Below are 14,958 nucleotides of genomic sequence, written 5' to 3'. Positions count from 1 at the left end.
TCCTTACGGAAGTAGAAGCAGGTGCGCGATTTATTAAAAAAGAAAATGGCGACACCCTTGTCAAAACGGGAATCGGGTTTGTATTGACTATTGATAAATTATTTCTTTCAAATTTGATGAAGCATTTATTGTAGCACAAACTGATTACCAAAATGTGCTTTTCAACTATGTCATAAGTTAAAAATGTTGTGGAATATTTGTTATTTTAAGAGCCTTTTTATAACGGATTCCTTGTGATTGAGCTTCCAAGGGAGATAATTACACAAATTGATGGGAAATAATTTGAACTGTAAAAGTTGATGTTTCATAACTTATTTTAATTCATTTAATTAAAATACATATGGATATGATCTTTTTCACGTTGGTTTTATCACACACACTGTTTGGCTACCGTTGTTTATCGTATGTAGGCCTAGTGCAGGATGATTAAGCAGTGAATACTATAAAACCAGCACCATAGCATGAATAGTGTTTTCCCTAGCTTGTTTTAGCATGGTGCAGCACCATGCCTCAATAGTCTAACACCATCTTGCCTTTATCAGCACCATGCTGCCCTGAGATTAAACATGCCTTTTTCACTAATTAATTCCAAAACTGCCTTTATAAAACATCCAATAAGGTATTATTAATTAATAAAATAGGCCTTTTATTATTTTTTTTGCCATTCATTTATTAAAGCAAGCACATAAATTACATTAATGTTTATTTCAATTAATTGTTGTTTATTTTTAATGAAAAAAAAGTGCCCCGAAAATGGTGAAAATGCTCCAAAAGTGTTTGGTCTACCATGCCTTGCCTAATTTCTAGGGAAATCACAAATGAATGCCCACCAATGGTCAAATACAACATAGTTATCCCCTAAGTACACTCTATGCTAAAAATATATTTTAAAATTCATACATGTATGTGTAGGTCGTATAAAGAATGTTGAACAGAAGAGAATATTGGACGAGGCCACGCGTCGTCGTCGGCAACGCAAGGCTCTTGAGGCACTTGAGCAGGACAACTTCTCGGAAGACCCTCACGCCGACTTGAAGATGAGCAAAAAGGCCCCCAAGTTTCAAGAAGAGATGGAATCAAATGGTGAGTCGCGGTTAATGTTGTCAATATGTCAATGCTCTTAATAGTAATCATTAGAGGTGCAATTTTCTTACCTTATGTAGCTGATAGAAATACCTGTTTAATACTATACTCTTCAAAAGAAGAAACGCAAAACCACATTGTCGTAACATTTGGAGAATTGATTTAATTATTGAATGGTGAGTCCGATAATTACCAAATGTTGCAGGATTGTTCACAATTCACTCTAGTCCATTGTGAGTAAGTGATAGGACACACCACCAAGGTCAAGGTCATCTTGAGTCAATACCGGGTGTGGCCTCCGCGTGTGTTGACAACTGCCTGGCACCGCCTGCCCATTGAAGCAACCAGAGTACGGATGACGTCCCGGGGGATGGTGGCCCACTCGGCCTGCAAGGCTGCTGCCAGCTCGGGCAGGGTCTGGGGCTGTGGTTGTCGCTGTCGGAGGCGTCGGTCCAAACTCGTCCCATAGATGCTCAATTGGGTTCAAATCCGGTGATATCGATGGCCAAGGAAGGACATTAATGTTGTTGTTCTGTAGGAAAGCCGTTGTGAGACGTGCTGTGTGAGGCCTGGCGTTGTCATGTTGGAACACTGCGTTGGCGTTGGCCATAACTGGAACGATGTGTGGCCGGAGGATCTGGTCAATGTAGCCCTGTGCATTCAGGTTGCCCTGCACGTGGACCAGGTCAGTTCTGCCAGTGTGTGAGATGGCTGCCCACACCATGACACTACCCCCGCCGAATCTGTCCACTTCCTGCACGCAGTTTGCCACATAACGTTCACCACGACGCCTATACACGCGACATCTTCCATCATGACGTCGGAGCAGAAATCGGGACTCGTCACTGAACCACACCTGTCTCCATCGCAGTTGAGGCCATTGTCGATGAATCTGGCACCACTGCAGTCGGAGTCGACGGTGTTGTGGTGTTAAGATGACACCTCGAACTGGACGTCTGGCACGAATTCCTACCTCACGTAGGTGGTTCCGTGCAGTCTGGTCGGATATCCTGCGCAAACCTGGTATTGCTGCGGCTGTGGAGGTGGCAGTAGTCAATCGTTCCCGAAGGTGGCGTACCCGGATGTAGCGGTCCTGCCCGGGGGTAGTGACCCGTGGTCGACCGGATCTAGGGAGGTCACGTGTTGATCCATGTTGCTGGTAACGGTCCCACAGTCTGGAGATGGTGCTTGGGGACACATGGAATGCCCTGGCAACGGCCGTTCTGGATTCGCCTGCGTCTAGTCAGCCGATGGCATTGTTTCTCTGCGGTTCACTGAGACGTGGCATGTCCTGGATTGTCAACTGTCGGCCAGATACAGAGGCCAGGCAAGCGAACACCCTGCACTTTTATACTGTCTGTGTTCATGTTGCACGTGCAGACAATGCACGTGCAGTGGTGACATGGTTTGCACGTGGCTGCGTTTTTGCGAATATTCACATTTTGGAACTTTATTGTACAGTAGCTGAGTTTTATCGAATGTAACCGTGGGAATGTGTTTGGGACATGCAATGACCTTACATTCACAAAGCATGAACCGGTAGGAAACATAAAATCGGAGTTATAACCCATTTGTACCCTTTTGCGTTTCTTTTTTTGAAGAGTATATAATAAAAGTTTTAAATGTTACGTGAACGGTAGATTCCATGCAGACTTTTAATATATGACTCTTACTTCTCTGTGCTAAGCAATTCAGAAAATTCTGGTTTAATACACATCGTCAAAGACATAACAGTAAAAATCCAATGAGAACTCATTTGTCTATTTAATTTACCATTAATTAGAAATAGTTTACTTTGTCAAATGTAATGGGTCACAATAATAATAACTCATTTAAATACCATTAATATAGTTATAAAAAATAGAGTTGAATTAAACACTGGTTTGTTACAGAAATTGGCAAAGTCGGCTAACATTGATTTTTGTCGGTGGGCCCCTACCCTGATGGGCTATTTCTCGTTCCAACCAGTGCAACTACGACTGGTATATCAAAGGCTGTGGTATGTGCTTTCCATCAGTCAGATGGTGCATTTTAAAGATCATTACTGATGGAAAAATGTAGCAGGTTTCCTCGCTAAGACTATATATACTGAACAAAAAAAGAAACTTCCAATTTGTACATATAGTATTTGTTGTGTTAAAGAATTCATTGTGTAATGAAATTATATAGGTAGTATTAGCCTTGAGCTGTATTATCAGGATTCATGAATTTTATCGATTATTTTTGCACTGTTAATTGTCGACAACATGAAATTCAATTTGCACGTGCATGCATGGTTCGACATGTCCCGTGTAGTATTCAGTCAATTTGTTTTACTTGTCTTAATGACATTGTTGTCAAGTGAACGAAAACGCTTCAAAATTTGTAAAAAAAATTAATGTTTTTTACATTGAAGCATTTTTAGTATGCCAAGAATACTCAATAATTTACGCGAACGGGCGATTGGCATGCTTGATGCTGGCATGTCGACAGAAGACGTTGCAAGGCATGTTGGGAGTTCTAGTCGAGCGATACAAAATCTTCGCGTAAGATTTCGAACGACAGGAAGCACCAACGACTTGCCACGTCGTGGATGTCCGCGTGGTCAAGACCACTATATGATGAACACACATTTGCGCAATCGGTTCCAAACTGCCACTGCTACTGCTGCTAACACACCTGGGCTTCATAATAACCGAATCAGTAGGCAAACTGTTCGTAATCGTCTGCGGGAGAACGGTTTACATGCACAACGTCCTTACGTCGGATGTGTTTTAACGCAACATCATCGTCTAAATCATCTTAATTGGGCACGTGTACACACTTGTTGGATACGGCGACGCTGGAATACCGTTCTTTTTTCGGATGAATCCAGATTTTCTTTACAACGTGGTGATGGCAGGGTGCGCGTCTACCGTAGGAGAAATGAACGCTATGCTGACTGTTGTGTTCTTGAACGAGATCGTTTCGGGGGTGGGGGTTGTGTCATGGTCTGGGCAGCCATTGCCCATGGTTATCGTTCACCACTAGTCGTCAGTGATGGCAAATTAAATGCTCATCGTTACCGCGATGACATTCTCGCTCATCACTTCATTCCTCTGTTCCATAACAACACCAACATCTCGATTTTTCAGCATGATAATGCCACATCTCATACAGCTAGAGACACTGTAAATTTTCTTAGGACAAATAACATTCATTTCACTGATGACTAGCCCCCATCGAGCATGTCTGGGATAGTCTGGGCAGACGATTGAGGCGTCGTCCCAACCCACCCGCTAACGTCAACGAACTTCGTCAAGCGCTCATTCAGGAATGGAACAATATTCCACAGGCAGAAATCAACACTTTAGTCAATTCTATGCGCCTGCGATGCATTGCAGTGGTCAATTCAAGAGATGGTGATACCCGTTAGTAAGTGGGTTTTTTTTTTTTTTAACCCCTACCACACGTGGTCGAAATTTCTCCCAGTTTCTTGTTAACCTATGGCCATGATTTTTGCACCAAACGATTCATCATGGAGCACTCTTTAAACGCATATATAACAATTCTTCCCCCGGTTTGTTTTCATCAAGTTATGTTCAAGCAAAGTTAGCGGAAGTTTCTTATTTTGTTAAGTATATATGAAAATTACCAAATGTTTGATATCCAATAGCCAATAATTGATAAATCATTGTGCTCTAGAGGTGTTGTTAAACAAAACAAACTTTCTATTGTACAGATACTGAGGTGTTTTCACATGTATGTATCTTATTATGACGTGTCTGTTGCAGGCCCTGACAGAAAGAAGAAGAGGAAGTCAAAGGGAGATTTTAAGCCGCGGTTTAAAAAGAGTTTTTCAGCACTTCTGGAAGAAGAGGTATTTAATACAAATGGTTTTTGCACAACAGTGTTTTTTTGTGTCTGTGTTCTGAGAACAGCAAGGTCGTTTTAGCACAGTAATTTCATTAACAGCTGCTAAACAGTTGTGCATGTTCAGAAATGCATTTCAACAATAGGTGTCTTGTCTGTCTGTCTGTCCGTCCGTCCGTCCGTCCCACATACAGTTTCCCAGATTTATTTTTCACAATAATGCCTTGAGATATTGAGCTGTAATTTTGTGTATAGATTTATCGTGTACTGTTACAGATGAAGTTTTACTTTCATGCCGATTTACCCATTTTTCATAGAGTTATGGTCCTTGAATTTAGGAGATATAAAAATTTGCTGAGCTCGGTAAAGGATATATACTCTTCAAAAAAAGAAACGCAAAAGGGTACAAATGGGTTATAACTCCGATTTTATGTTTCCTACCGGTTCATGCTTTGTGAATATAAGGTCATTGCATGTCCCAAACACATTCCCACGGTTACATTCGATAAAACGCAGCTACTGTACAATAAAGTTCCAAAATGTGAATATTCGCAAAAACGCAGCCACGTGCAAACCATGTCACCACTGCACGTGCGTTGTCTGCACGTGCAACATGAACACCGACAGTATAAAAGTGCAGGGTGTTCGCTTGCCTGGCCTCTGTATCTGGCCGACAGTTGACAATCCAGGACATGCCACGTCTCAGTGAACCGCAGAGAAACAATGCCATCGGCCGACTAGACGCAGGCGAATCCAGAACGGCTGTTGCCAGGGCATTCCATGTGTCCCCAAGCACCATCTCCAGACTGGGGGACCGCTACCAGCAACATGGATCAACACGTGACCTCCCTAGATCCGGTCGACCACGGGTCACTACCCCCGGGCAGGACTGCTACATCCGGGTACGCCACCTTCGGGAACGATTGACTACTGCCACCTCCACAGCCGCAGCAATACCAGGTTTGCGCAGGATATCCGACCAGACCGCACGGAACCGCCTACGTGAGGTAGGAATTCGTGCCAGACGTCCAGTTCGAGGTGTCAGCTTAACACCACAACACCGTCGACTCCGACTGCAGTGGTGCCAGATTCATCGACAATGGCCTCAACTGCGATGGAGACAGGTGTGGTTCAGTGACGAGTCCCGATTTCTGCTCCGACGTCATGATGGAAGATGTCGCGTGTATAGGCGTCGTGGTGAACGTTATGCGGCAAACTGCGTGCAGGAAGTGGACAGATTCGACGGGGGTAGTGTCATGGTGTGGGCAGCCATCTCACACACTGGCAGAACTGACCTGGTCCACGTGCAGGGCAACCTGAATGCACAGGGCTACATTGACCAGATCCTCCGGCCACACATCGTTCCAGTTATGGCCAACGCCAACGCAGTGTTCCAACATGACAACGCCAGGCCTCACACAGCACGTCTCACAACGGCTTTCCTACAGAACAACAACATTAATGTCCTTCCTTGGCCATCGACATCACCTGATTTGAACCCAATTGAGCATCTATGGGACGAGTTGGACCGATGCCTCCGACAGCGACAACCACAGCCCCAGAGCCTGCCCGAGCTGGCAGCAGCCTTGCAGGCCGAGTGGGCCACCATCCCCCGGGACGTCATCCGTACTCTGGTTGCTTCAATGGGCAGGCGGTGCCAGGCAGTTGTCAACACACGCGGAAGCCACACCCGGTATTGACTCCAGATGACCTTGACCTTGGTGGTGTGTCCTATCACTTACTCACAATGGACTAGAGTGAATTGTGAACAATTCCTGCAACATTTGGTAATTATCGGACTCACCATTCAATAATTAAATCAATTCTCCAAATGTTACGACAATGTGGTTTTGCGTTTCTTCTTTTGAAGAGTATATATTGCTTTAAATAGCAGTATTCTCAGAATAATTGTTAGAATCTTAACTAAAGCATAATATGTCAGTGGTTTGGAGGGGGAATGTTTTCATATCAGCATGTTTTACTTAATTTGGGTGTATGAATATATTAAATTTAGGAAATCATGTCTATAGTTGTGACAGGTTACACAAAAAGAAATGGGTCACATGTAATTTCTTTTTTTAAATAACCTATTAATGGTTTACAGACTTTCATCTCTTATAGGCTTGCAATTGTACTGACATGTGGACAAGTATTTTACACTCGTATACCAAGTAGAGCTGGACGGTATTAAAATTTCAATTTTGGTATCGAGTATTTTTGGGGTGATTTACCTCGGTATGTGCATGGTATTTGGTATTGATATGATGATGATAGCGAGCAGTATTTTTGGTATACTCAGCTTTAAATACATGCCCGAATTAAGTCTCATCCGCTAATTTCATCTAAATAAAATTAACTTCCATTCACAAGGCCCTCATTTCTCTCTTCTTTTCAGCTATTTTTGTCTTTGTCAGATATATTGTTAGTTCTTTACTAAATAGCAAATAACATATTTCAATACCGAAATTTCAGTATTTTGAAATTTGCTCGGTTCGACAAGGCTCGAAACAGCCTGTGGCCAGGTCACTAAATGCGACCAATGTCATGTTTGAGCAACTTAAATATGTAAAAAATAATGGCTTTAGTCACCCAAATAATATTATCTTCTTTTGATCTATAACATATGAGCCACTATTAATATTTGTATTACACATTAAAATCTTGCTCATGGTTCGCTTACCATAATTTGCCAACATGCATTATAATGTTTGGGGCCACCATATTTTTTGGCGAGTTTCGAACCCTGTACAGTACTTCGGTATTGACATGATACCGATACCGAATGGTATATATGATATACCACCCAGATCTACACACATACCAAGTATGTGCATATACATTTGTTATTTTAATTTCAGCAAATGATGAACAAAGATGGGCCAACCTACTTCACAGCCAGTGTGCCGCCATCTACGTTTCCATCCAGACACTTCTGTGCCATCTGTGGATATCCTTTTTATCATATAATATCTAGCATATTTCCAGTGTAAGCAAAGTATGTGATAGTTTTCCAGTGAAAGCTGTCCAGCATTCAGAAAACAAAAAACGATAAGCACTAGTTTTTTTTTATGTACGAATATCCAAAATGGAGTCATTCAAATTCACATAGTTTCCATTCAAAACGACACTGCGTTACATATCCTTTCGTCATTTGAATATCGAGTAATGGCTGACTGAAATTAAAAGTTGTGTATACGGTTTATGAAAACATTTTGTCTTAAGCTTGAGATTATATGATCAGAGATTATTACCTTTGTGTGTTTTGGTATCGTCAATATATCATATATTAGGAATAACAATAATACAGTTTCTATTCCTAACATATGATATTGACGATACCAAAACACACTGCTGTTAATAACCTCTATATATTTGAGCAACACGGTCAAAACCATTTCTCTTTACTAACTGAAATGAGCTATAGATCAATGGTTAGAATCCTGGGCCCATATTTTCGAAGCTATGTTTGTGCTAGAAATCGTAAAACTATCATAGGCTATGACATCATTATGGCTTGTATTACAGTGACATCATATCTTACAACAGTTTTCCGATTTCGTTGAACTAAAATGGCTTCGAAAATATGAGCCCTGGTAACAAAGTCCAAAAGGTTTGTCTTTTATAAACGAAATGGGACATAGAAAATTGGTTAGAGAAACTTTGTGACGAAGTTTGAATGGTTTCTTTTTTCAAAACAAATAGAAATTCATTTAGTCCATTGGGCCCACCGACGGGGATCGATCCCAAACCGACCGCACATCAAGCTAGCACTTTACCACTGGGTTGTGTCTCGCTCCTAACTGAATATAAAGACAAAAGTAAATGTAATTTAAATGAAATGTTTTTCTTAATGTTGCCACGTATCTGTCAAACTACACGTGCGTCCAGTGTGGGACCAGGTACTGCTGTGTGAAGTGTCTCGGGACTCATCAAGACACCAGGTTAGATTTGGTTTAATGCAGTAACATGTAGTTTTGTCACATGTCTAGATTTTATATTGTAGTCGCATGTAGATTTGTCACGTGTCTAGATTTTACATTGCAGTAACATGTAGAGTTGTCTCATGTCTAGATTTTATATTGTAGTAACGTAGATTTGTCACGTGTCTAGATTTTATATTGCAGTAACATGTAGATTGGTTGTGTCTAGATTTTACATTGCAGTAACATGTAGATTTGTCACGTGTCTAGATTTTACATTGCAGTAACATGTAGATTTGTCACATGTCTAGATTTTATATTGCAGTAATATGTAGATTTGTCACATGTCTAGATTTTATATTAACATGTAGATGCAGGCTGTCCAGCGATCCTACTTTTCCTACTTTTTGGTCTCTGTCCTATTTTTCCTACTTTTTCTTCAAAATGCCTACTTTTTCCTACTTTTTCTTGAAAATACCTTATTTGTTCCTACTTTTTCTTCAAAATACATAGTTTTTCCTACTTTTTTGTTTCAAAATGCTGTGAATTGCCATTAAAGTGTGCATATTGCTTGTGCTATTATAAAAGTCAACAGTTATGGGAAATTTGTTTTTGTGCAGCAAGATATATCTCCCAATATGTGGCACCATATAAGCTCAACATATTAAATTTACTCCCTGAAAGTCAGAGTAAAATTATATTTTATTTCTGTCACTCAAATGTTCCTTTTGCCATGTCTAAAGTAGTGTACTCCTTCAATACTCAGCTGAGTACTTGAGTTGTTGCTCTACTGTATTGAGCCTGTATTGTTTCAGTCCTACTTTTGTCCTACTTTTTCAAAATTTTCACTCCTACTTTGTCCTACTTTTTCATAAGGGTGTGCTGGACAGTTTGTAGATGTGGCATGTGTCTAGATTTTAGATTACAGTAACTTATAGATTTGTCATGTGTCTACATTGTATATTACAGTAACTTATAGATTTGTCATTTGTCTAGATTGTATATTACAGTAACTTGTAGATGTGTCATGTGTCTAGGTTTTAGATTACAGTAACTTATAGATTTGTCATGTCTCTATATTTTTTTTAAACAGTAACTTACAGATTTGTCATGTCTAGATTTTAGATTGTAAACAGACTATAAATCTTTAAATTTCCTTTTACACCATGTTTTAATGACGTTCATTTATTTTTCAGATGTTTGAAGTTCATAGCTTAATCAAACCAACGTTTGCCAGATTGGAAAAATTAAACAAGAAATCTTTATGACTTCAGATGACTTTAGCTGCAAGCAAGAATTCCAGAATAATAACTCGCGAAGATTGTACTGTACATCTAGATAACAACTTGGTGTAAAATCACTCGCGAAGATTGTACTGTACATCTAGATAACACAACTTGGTGTAAAATCACTCGCGAATATTGTACTGTACATGTGGATAACAACTTGATGTAAAATCACTCGTGAAGATTGTACTGTATATCTAGATAACGACTTGGTGTAAAATCATTCGTGAAGATTGTACTGTACATCTAGATAACGACTTGGTGTAAAATCATTCGTGAAGATTGTACTGTACATCTAGATAACGACTTGGTGTAAAAATCACTCATGAAGATTGTACTGTACAATAAGATTGTACTGTACTGTTCATCTAGATAACGACTTGGTGTAAAATCACTCGTGAAGATTGTACTGTACATCTAGATAACGACGATGTAAAATCACTCGTGAAGATTGTACTGTATATCTGGATAACGACTTGATGTAAAATCACTCGTGAAGATTGTACTGTTCATCTGGATAACAACTTAATGTAAAATCACTCGCGAAGATTGTACTGTACATCTAGATAACAACTTGATGTAAAATCACTTGTGAAGATTGTACTGTACATCTAGATAACAACTTGATGTAAAATCACTTGTGAAGATTGTACTGTTCATCTGGATAACAACTTGATGTAAAATCACTCGTGAAGATTGTACTGTATATTTGGATAACATGATGTAAAATCACTTGTGAAGATTGTACTGTTCATCTGGATAACAACTTGATGTAAAATCACTAGTGATGATAGGCAATGCTGTCTGCATAGTTCTGATAGTGATTTCAGTTAGGCAATGCTGTCTGCATAGTTCTGATAGTGATTTCAGTTAGGTAATGCTGTCTGCATAGTTCTGATAGTGATTTCAGTTAGGCAATGCTGTCTGCATAGTTCTGATAGTGATTTCAGTTAGGTAATGCTGTCTGCATAGTTCTGATAGTGATTTTAGTTAGGCAATGCTGTCTGCATAGTTCTGATAGTGATTCAGTTAGGCAGTGCTGTCTGCATAGTTCTGATAGTGATTTCAATTCTAAAGGCAATGCTGTGTGTACAGTTCTGACAGTGATTTCAATTCTAAAGGCAATGTTGTGTGTACAGTTCTGACAGTGATTTCAATTCTAAATGCAATGCTGTGTGTACAGTTCTGACAGTGATTTCAATTCTAAAGGCAATGCTGTGTGTACAGTTCTGACAGTGATTTCAATTCTAAAGGCAATGCTGTGTGTAGTTCTGACAGTGACTTCAATTCTAAAGGCAATGCTGGGTGTATAGTTCTGATAGTGATTTCAGTTAGGCAATGCTTTGTGTACAGTTCTGACAGTGATTTCAGATAATCAAATCACTTTTTGTATGATTCTGACAGTGATTTCAGATAGGCAATGATGTATAGGGACTTTGCCTTACACACTTACTTCAGAATGTCATTCCCCCCCCCCCCCCCCCCCCCAGAGTGCTTTAAAAAATACGTTCTTTCAAATACAATTTAAACTTATTGTCAAAATAAAATACTTGTATTATTTAGTTTTTTCACTTCATTATTTCAGTAAATGGGTTTCTAGTCCTTATCAGTATCATGTGTTTTGTGAAACTAATTGAAGTAAAACTAAATGTTAAATTTTGGTTTGTTTAACGACACCACCAGAGCACATTGATTTATTAATCACTGGCTATTGGATGTCAAACATTTGGTAACCGACAGTCTTGGAGAAGAAACCTGCTACATTTTTCCATTAGTAGCAAGGGATGTTTTATATGCACCATCCCACACAGGATAGCTCATACTATGGCCTTTGATATACCAGTCTTAGCACACTGGCTGGAACGAGAAATAACCCACTGATGGGTATCGATCCTAGACTGACCACGCATCAGGTAAGCGCTGTACCACAGGGCTAGGTGTTGCCCTGTGAAACTGATAATATAAAACTAAAAGTCATAACAACACCTCAGCACGTTTGGCGCGACGTTTGGCGCGACACTTGGCCAAGATAAACCTGGTCTTGTACTTGTAAAACGTAATCATATCTCCAGACTTAAAACCATGGCATTGCGTATAAATTGCATGCATGTGACATCACTAAAATTTTAATATTATATAGATGGCGAAAAACAAATATGTCATTTCTCAAAGTTAAAGTTTTTGTTTTAATGACACCCACTAGAGCACATCGATTAATTAATCATCAGCTATTGGATGTCGGACATTGTGTAATTCTGACATGTTGTCATTAGAGGAAACCTGCTACATTTTTCCATTAGCAGCAAGTGATCTTTTATTTGCACCATCCTACAGACAGGATAGTACATACCATAGCATTTGACCAGTTGTGGTGCACTAGTTGGAACGAGAAAAACTCAGTTTAATGGATTCACCAAGGTGGTTTCAATCCTGCGACGCAAGCATCTCGGGCGAACACTGTCGTTTCTCAAAGGCTGGGTATGAGCAGATGTACATGTATGAAATAGATCAAATAAAATGTTAAAGGGAAATTCGTGAGTTTATCGACCAACAGACTTTTTAACGATTGTAATTACACATCAAATATAGTTTTCTGCATAAAATATTAGTGGCTATATATTAAACGTTTTTCTGATCATTCTAATATTTGTACTAGGTTAAATTTCATTTTATTTCCTAAAATATGTTATTTTCGTACGTACCAAATTATTTGAAGACAGACTCCAGTTTGGGCTTCTTACAAATATTAAGACGACCAGAAACACATTGAATATACAGCCACTGGTATTCTAAACAAGAAAATACATTTAATAAGTAAGTTGAATTGTAGAACTATTTTATTAGTCGGAAACATCTTACAATGCAGCCAACTCGGGAATGTGCCTTTAAGAGAAACATCTTACAATGCAGCCAACTCGGGAATGTGCCTTTAAGTAATGTTGGATTTCAATTATCAGAAATGACAGAGTGAAAAATACCCCATAGGAAGGAAGGAAATGTTTGTTTAACGATGCACTCAACACATTTTATTTACGGTTATATGGTTAAGGACCACACGGATATCGAGAGGAAACCCACTGTTACCACTTCATGGGCTGCTCTTTTTGATTAGCAGCAAGGGATCTTTTATATGCACCATCCCACAGACAGGATAGTACATACCACAGCCTTTGTTACTCCAGTTGTGGAGCACTGGCTGGGCCGAGAAATGGCCCAATGGGGATCGAGCCTTGATCGACCGCACATCAAGCGGGCGCTTTACCACTGGGCTACATCCCTGCCCATATCCCATAGTGTTTAAAAACTAAGGTTTGCAAGTTCAGTACCACAATATATAAACAAAACACTTTTGTAAAATTTTTATATTTTTATTTCATTTTTATTTGTGCCCATTTCTGGACTACAACCAGTTAAATGGTGAAAACGTTCATGGCTATTTTTGGAATATGAATTTTATGAATTTTTTTTTTAATAATTTTTTTTTTTTAATATATAATTTCATTTATTACTTGAATGCATGTAGTATTGAGATCTATATACACATAACATCATATGTACAAACAAATATTAATTTCTATTGACTGGGTATAGATAAAAAAATAAAAATTGATGGAAGAACAAAGACGAATGAATATATATGTATATAATTAGATGTATAATAATAAGATGAATGATAAACAATTTCATCATGTTCTTTATGCTTCACTAAATGCTGGAGGTTTTTTTTACTCATTTCAGTTCGCTGAATAATTTCAGCTAAAAGTCGCCATTCCTAATCATTTCTACTGTAAATGGTTCATGCAAAATTAAATTGAATTCTAACACTGGTGTGCAATTTGTATTTCATTTATAAACTTCTGCAAAGAATTGAAACTGTTAATGCAAAACCTAAATGCAGATTATGTGTTTTTTTAAATACGTATATGCAAATTATATTTGACTAAATATTAAAACTATTAAGAAAAAGGAAAATCGTATATTGATTATATTACAACAATCTATTTTTCAAAAATAATGAATTTTAATACAAACTGACCAGTTGTTAAAGTATCAAACAGGCTGAACAAACATTAACAATTTGGAAAATTTTGATTGAAAATGTGTTCCCGAATTCACATCTTCTTAGCCAAAGAAAATGCAATAAAATAAAGGTTCATTACACATGGAATTTTTAATAATGCTTTTGGGGGAATTTACTGTAAAATAAATTAGCCAACTTTTTCTTTAATTCACATTACGGTAGGTTATTTGGTAAGTAGTAGATATAAGCAATGCCAAGTAGGTTAATAACATGGAATTTTGTTTCCTAAATATGATGCCAAGCAATGAACTGGGCAGACTTAAAAGTCAACAAATAGAAAAGAAAAATATTTAATTTTATAAGCTGTGGTTATTTTTAAAAATGTAATGGGGTGGACATTTTTTTTTTTTTTTTTAAATCAATATGTATTAAAGTAGTACACAGCATATTTCGTTAAAAAAAGAAATATAGGTATTGGTAATATGTTATACAAGCTGAAAAACCTACTGACAACACTCAAAGCTAGCAAATATCTATACCAATAATAAAAAAACCAAGTTTTTCTTGTTAACAGATTCACGTAAACCGGCTTAGCTATTCCTGGATACTATCGTGAAGTATGAACCCATCTATTTCTATGATGTTCAAATTCGTCTTCCATTCAAGTTTGTTTCTGTGTGACGGACTGATACAAGTAAAGAAATATTTTAATCATACAGCTGTTGTTTTTACGGCAAGTTTTACAACAGTTTATTCCTGGATATTATCGCGACGTATGAACCCATCTATTTCTATAATGTTCAAATTAGTCGTCCAT

The 14,958-nt window shown here is 38.4% G+C and overlaps 1 protein-coding gene across 1 annotated transcript; it reads left to right on the top strand.

Moving 5' to 3' along the window:
• Nucleotides 1–11,726, top strand: LOC121375361 (zinc finger HIT domain-containing protein 1-like). Its single transcript, XM_041502780.1, has 6 exons — nt 1–76; nt 913–1,083; nt 4,836–4,921; nt 7,773–7,861; nt 8,775–8,855; nt 10,031–11,726. Exons 1-6 carry the CDS (start codon nt 46–48, stop codon nt 10,050–10,052), a joined length of 480 nt encoding a protein of 159 aa, XP_041358714.1. The 5' UTR covers nt 1–45; the 3' UTR covers nt 10,053–11,726.
• Nucleotides 11,727–14,958: the final 3,232 nt, after the last annotated feature.

This window comes from Gigantopelta aegis, chromosome 1 (genome assembly GCF_016097555.1).
Source record: "Gigantopelta aegis isolate Gae_Host chromosome 1, Gae_host_genome, whole genome shotgun sequence".
Lineage (NCBI taxonomy): Eukaryota > Metazoa > Mollusca > Gastropoda > Neomphalida > Peltospiridae > Gigantopelta > Gigantopelta aegis.
The sequence above is the reverse complement of the archived record's forward strand: the minus strand, read 5'-3'. Positions and strand labels throughout refer to the sequence as shown.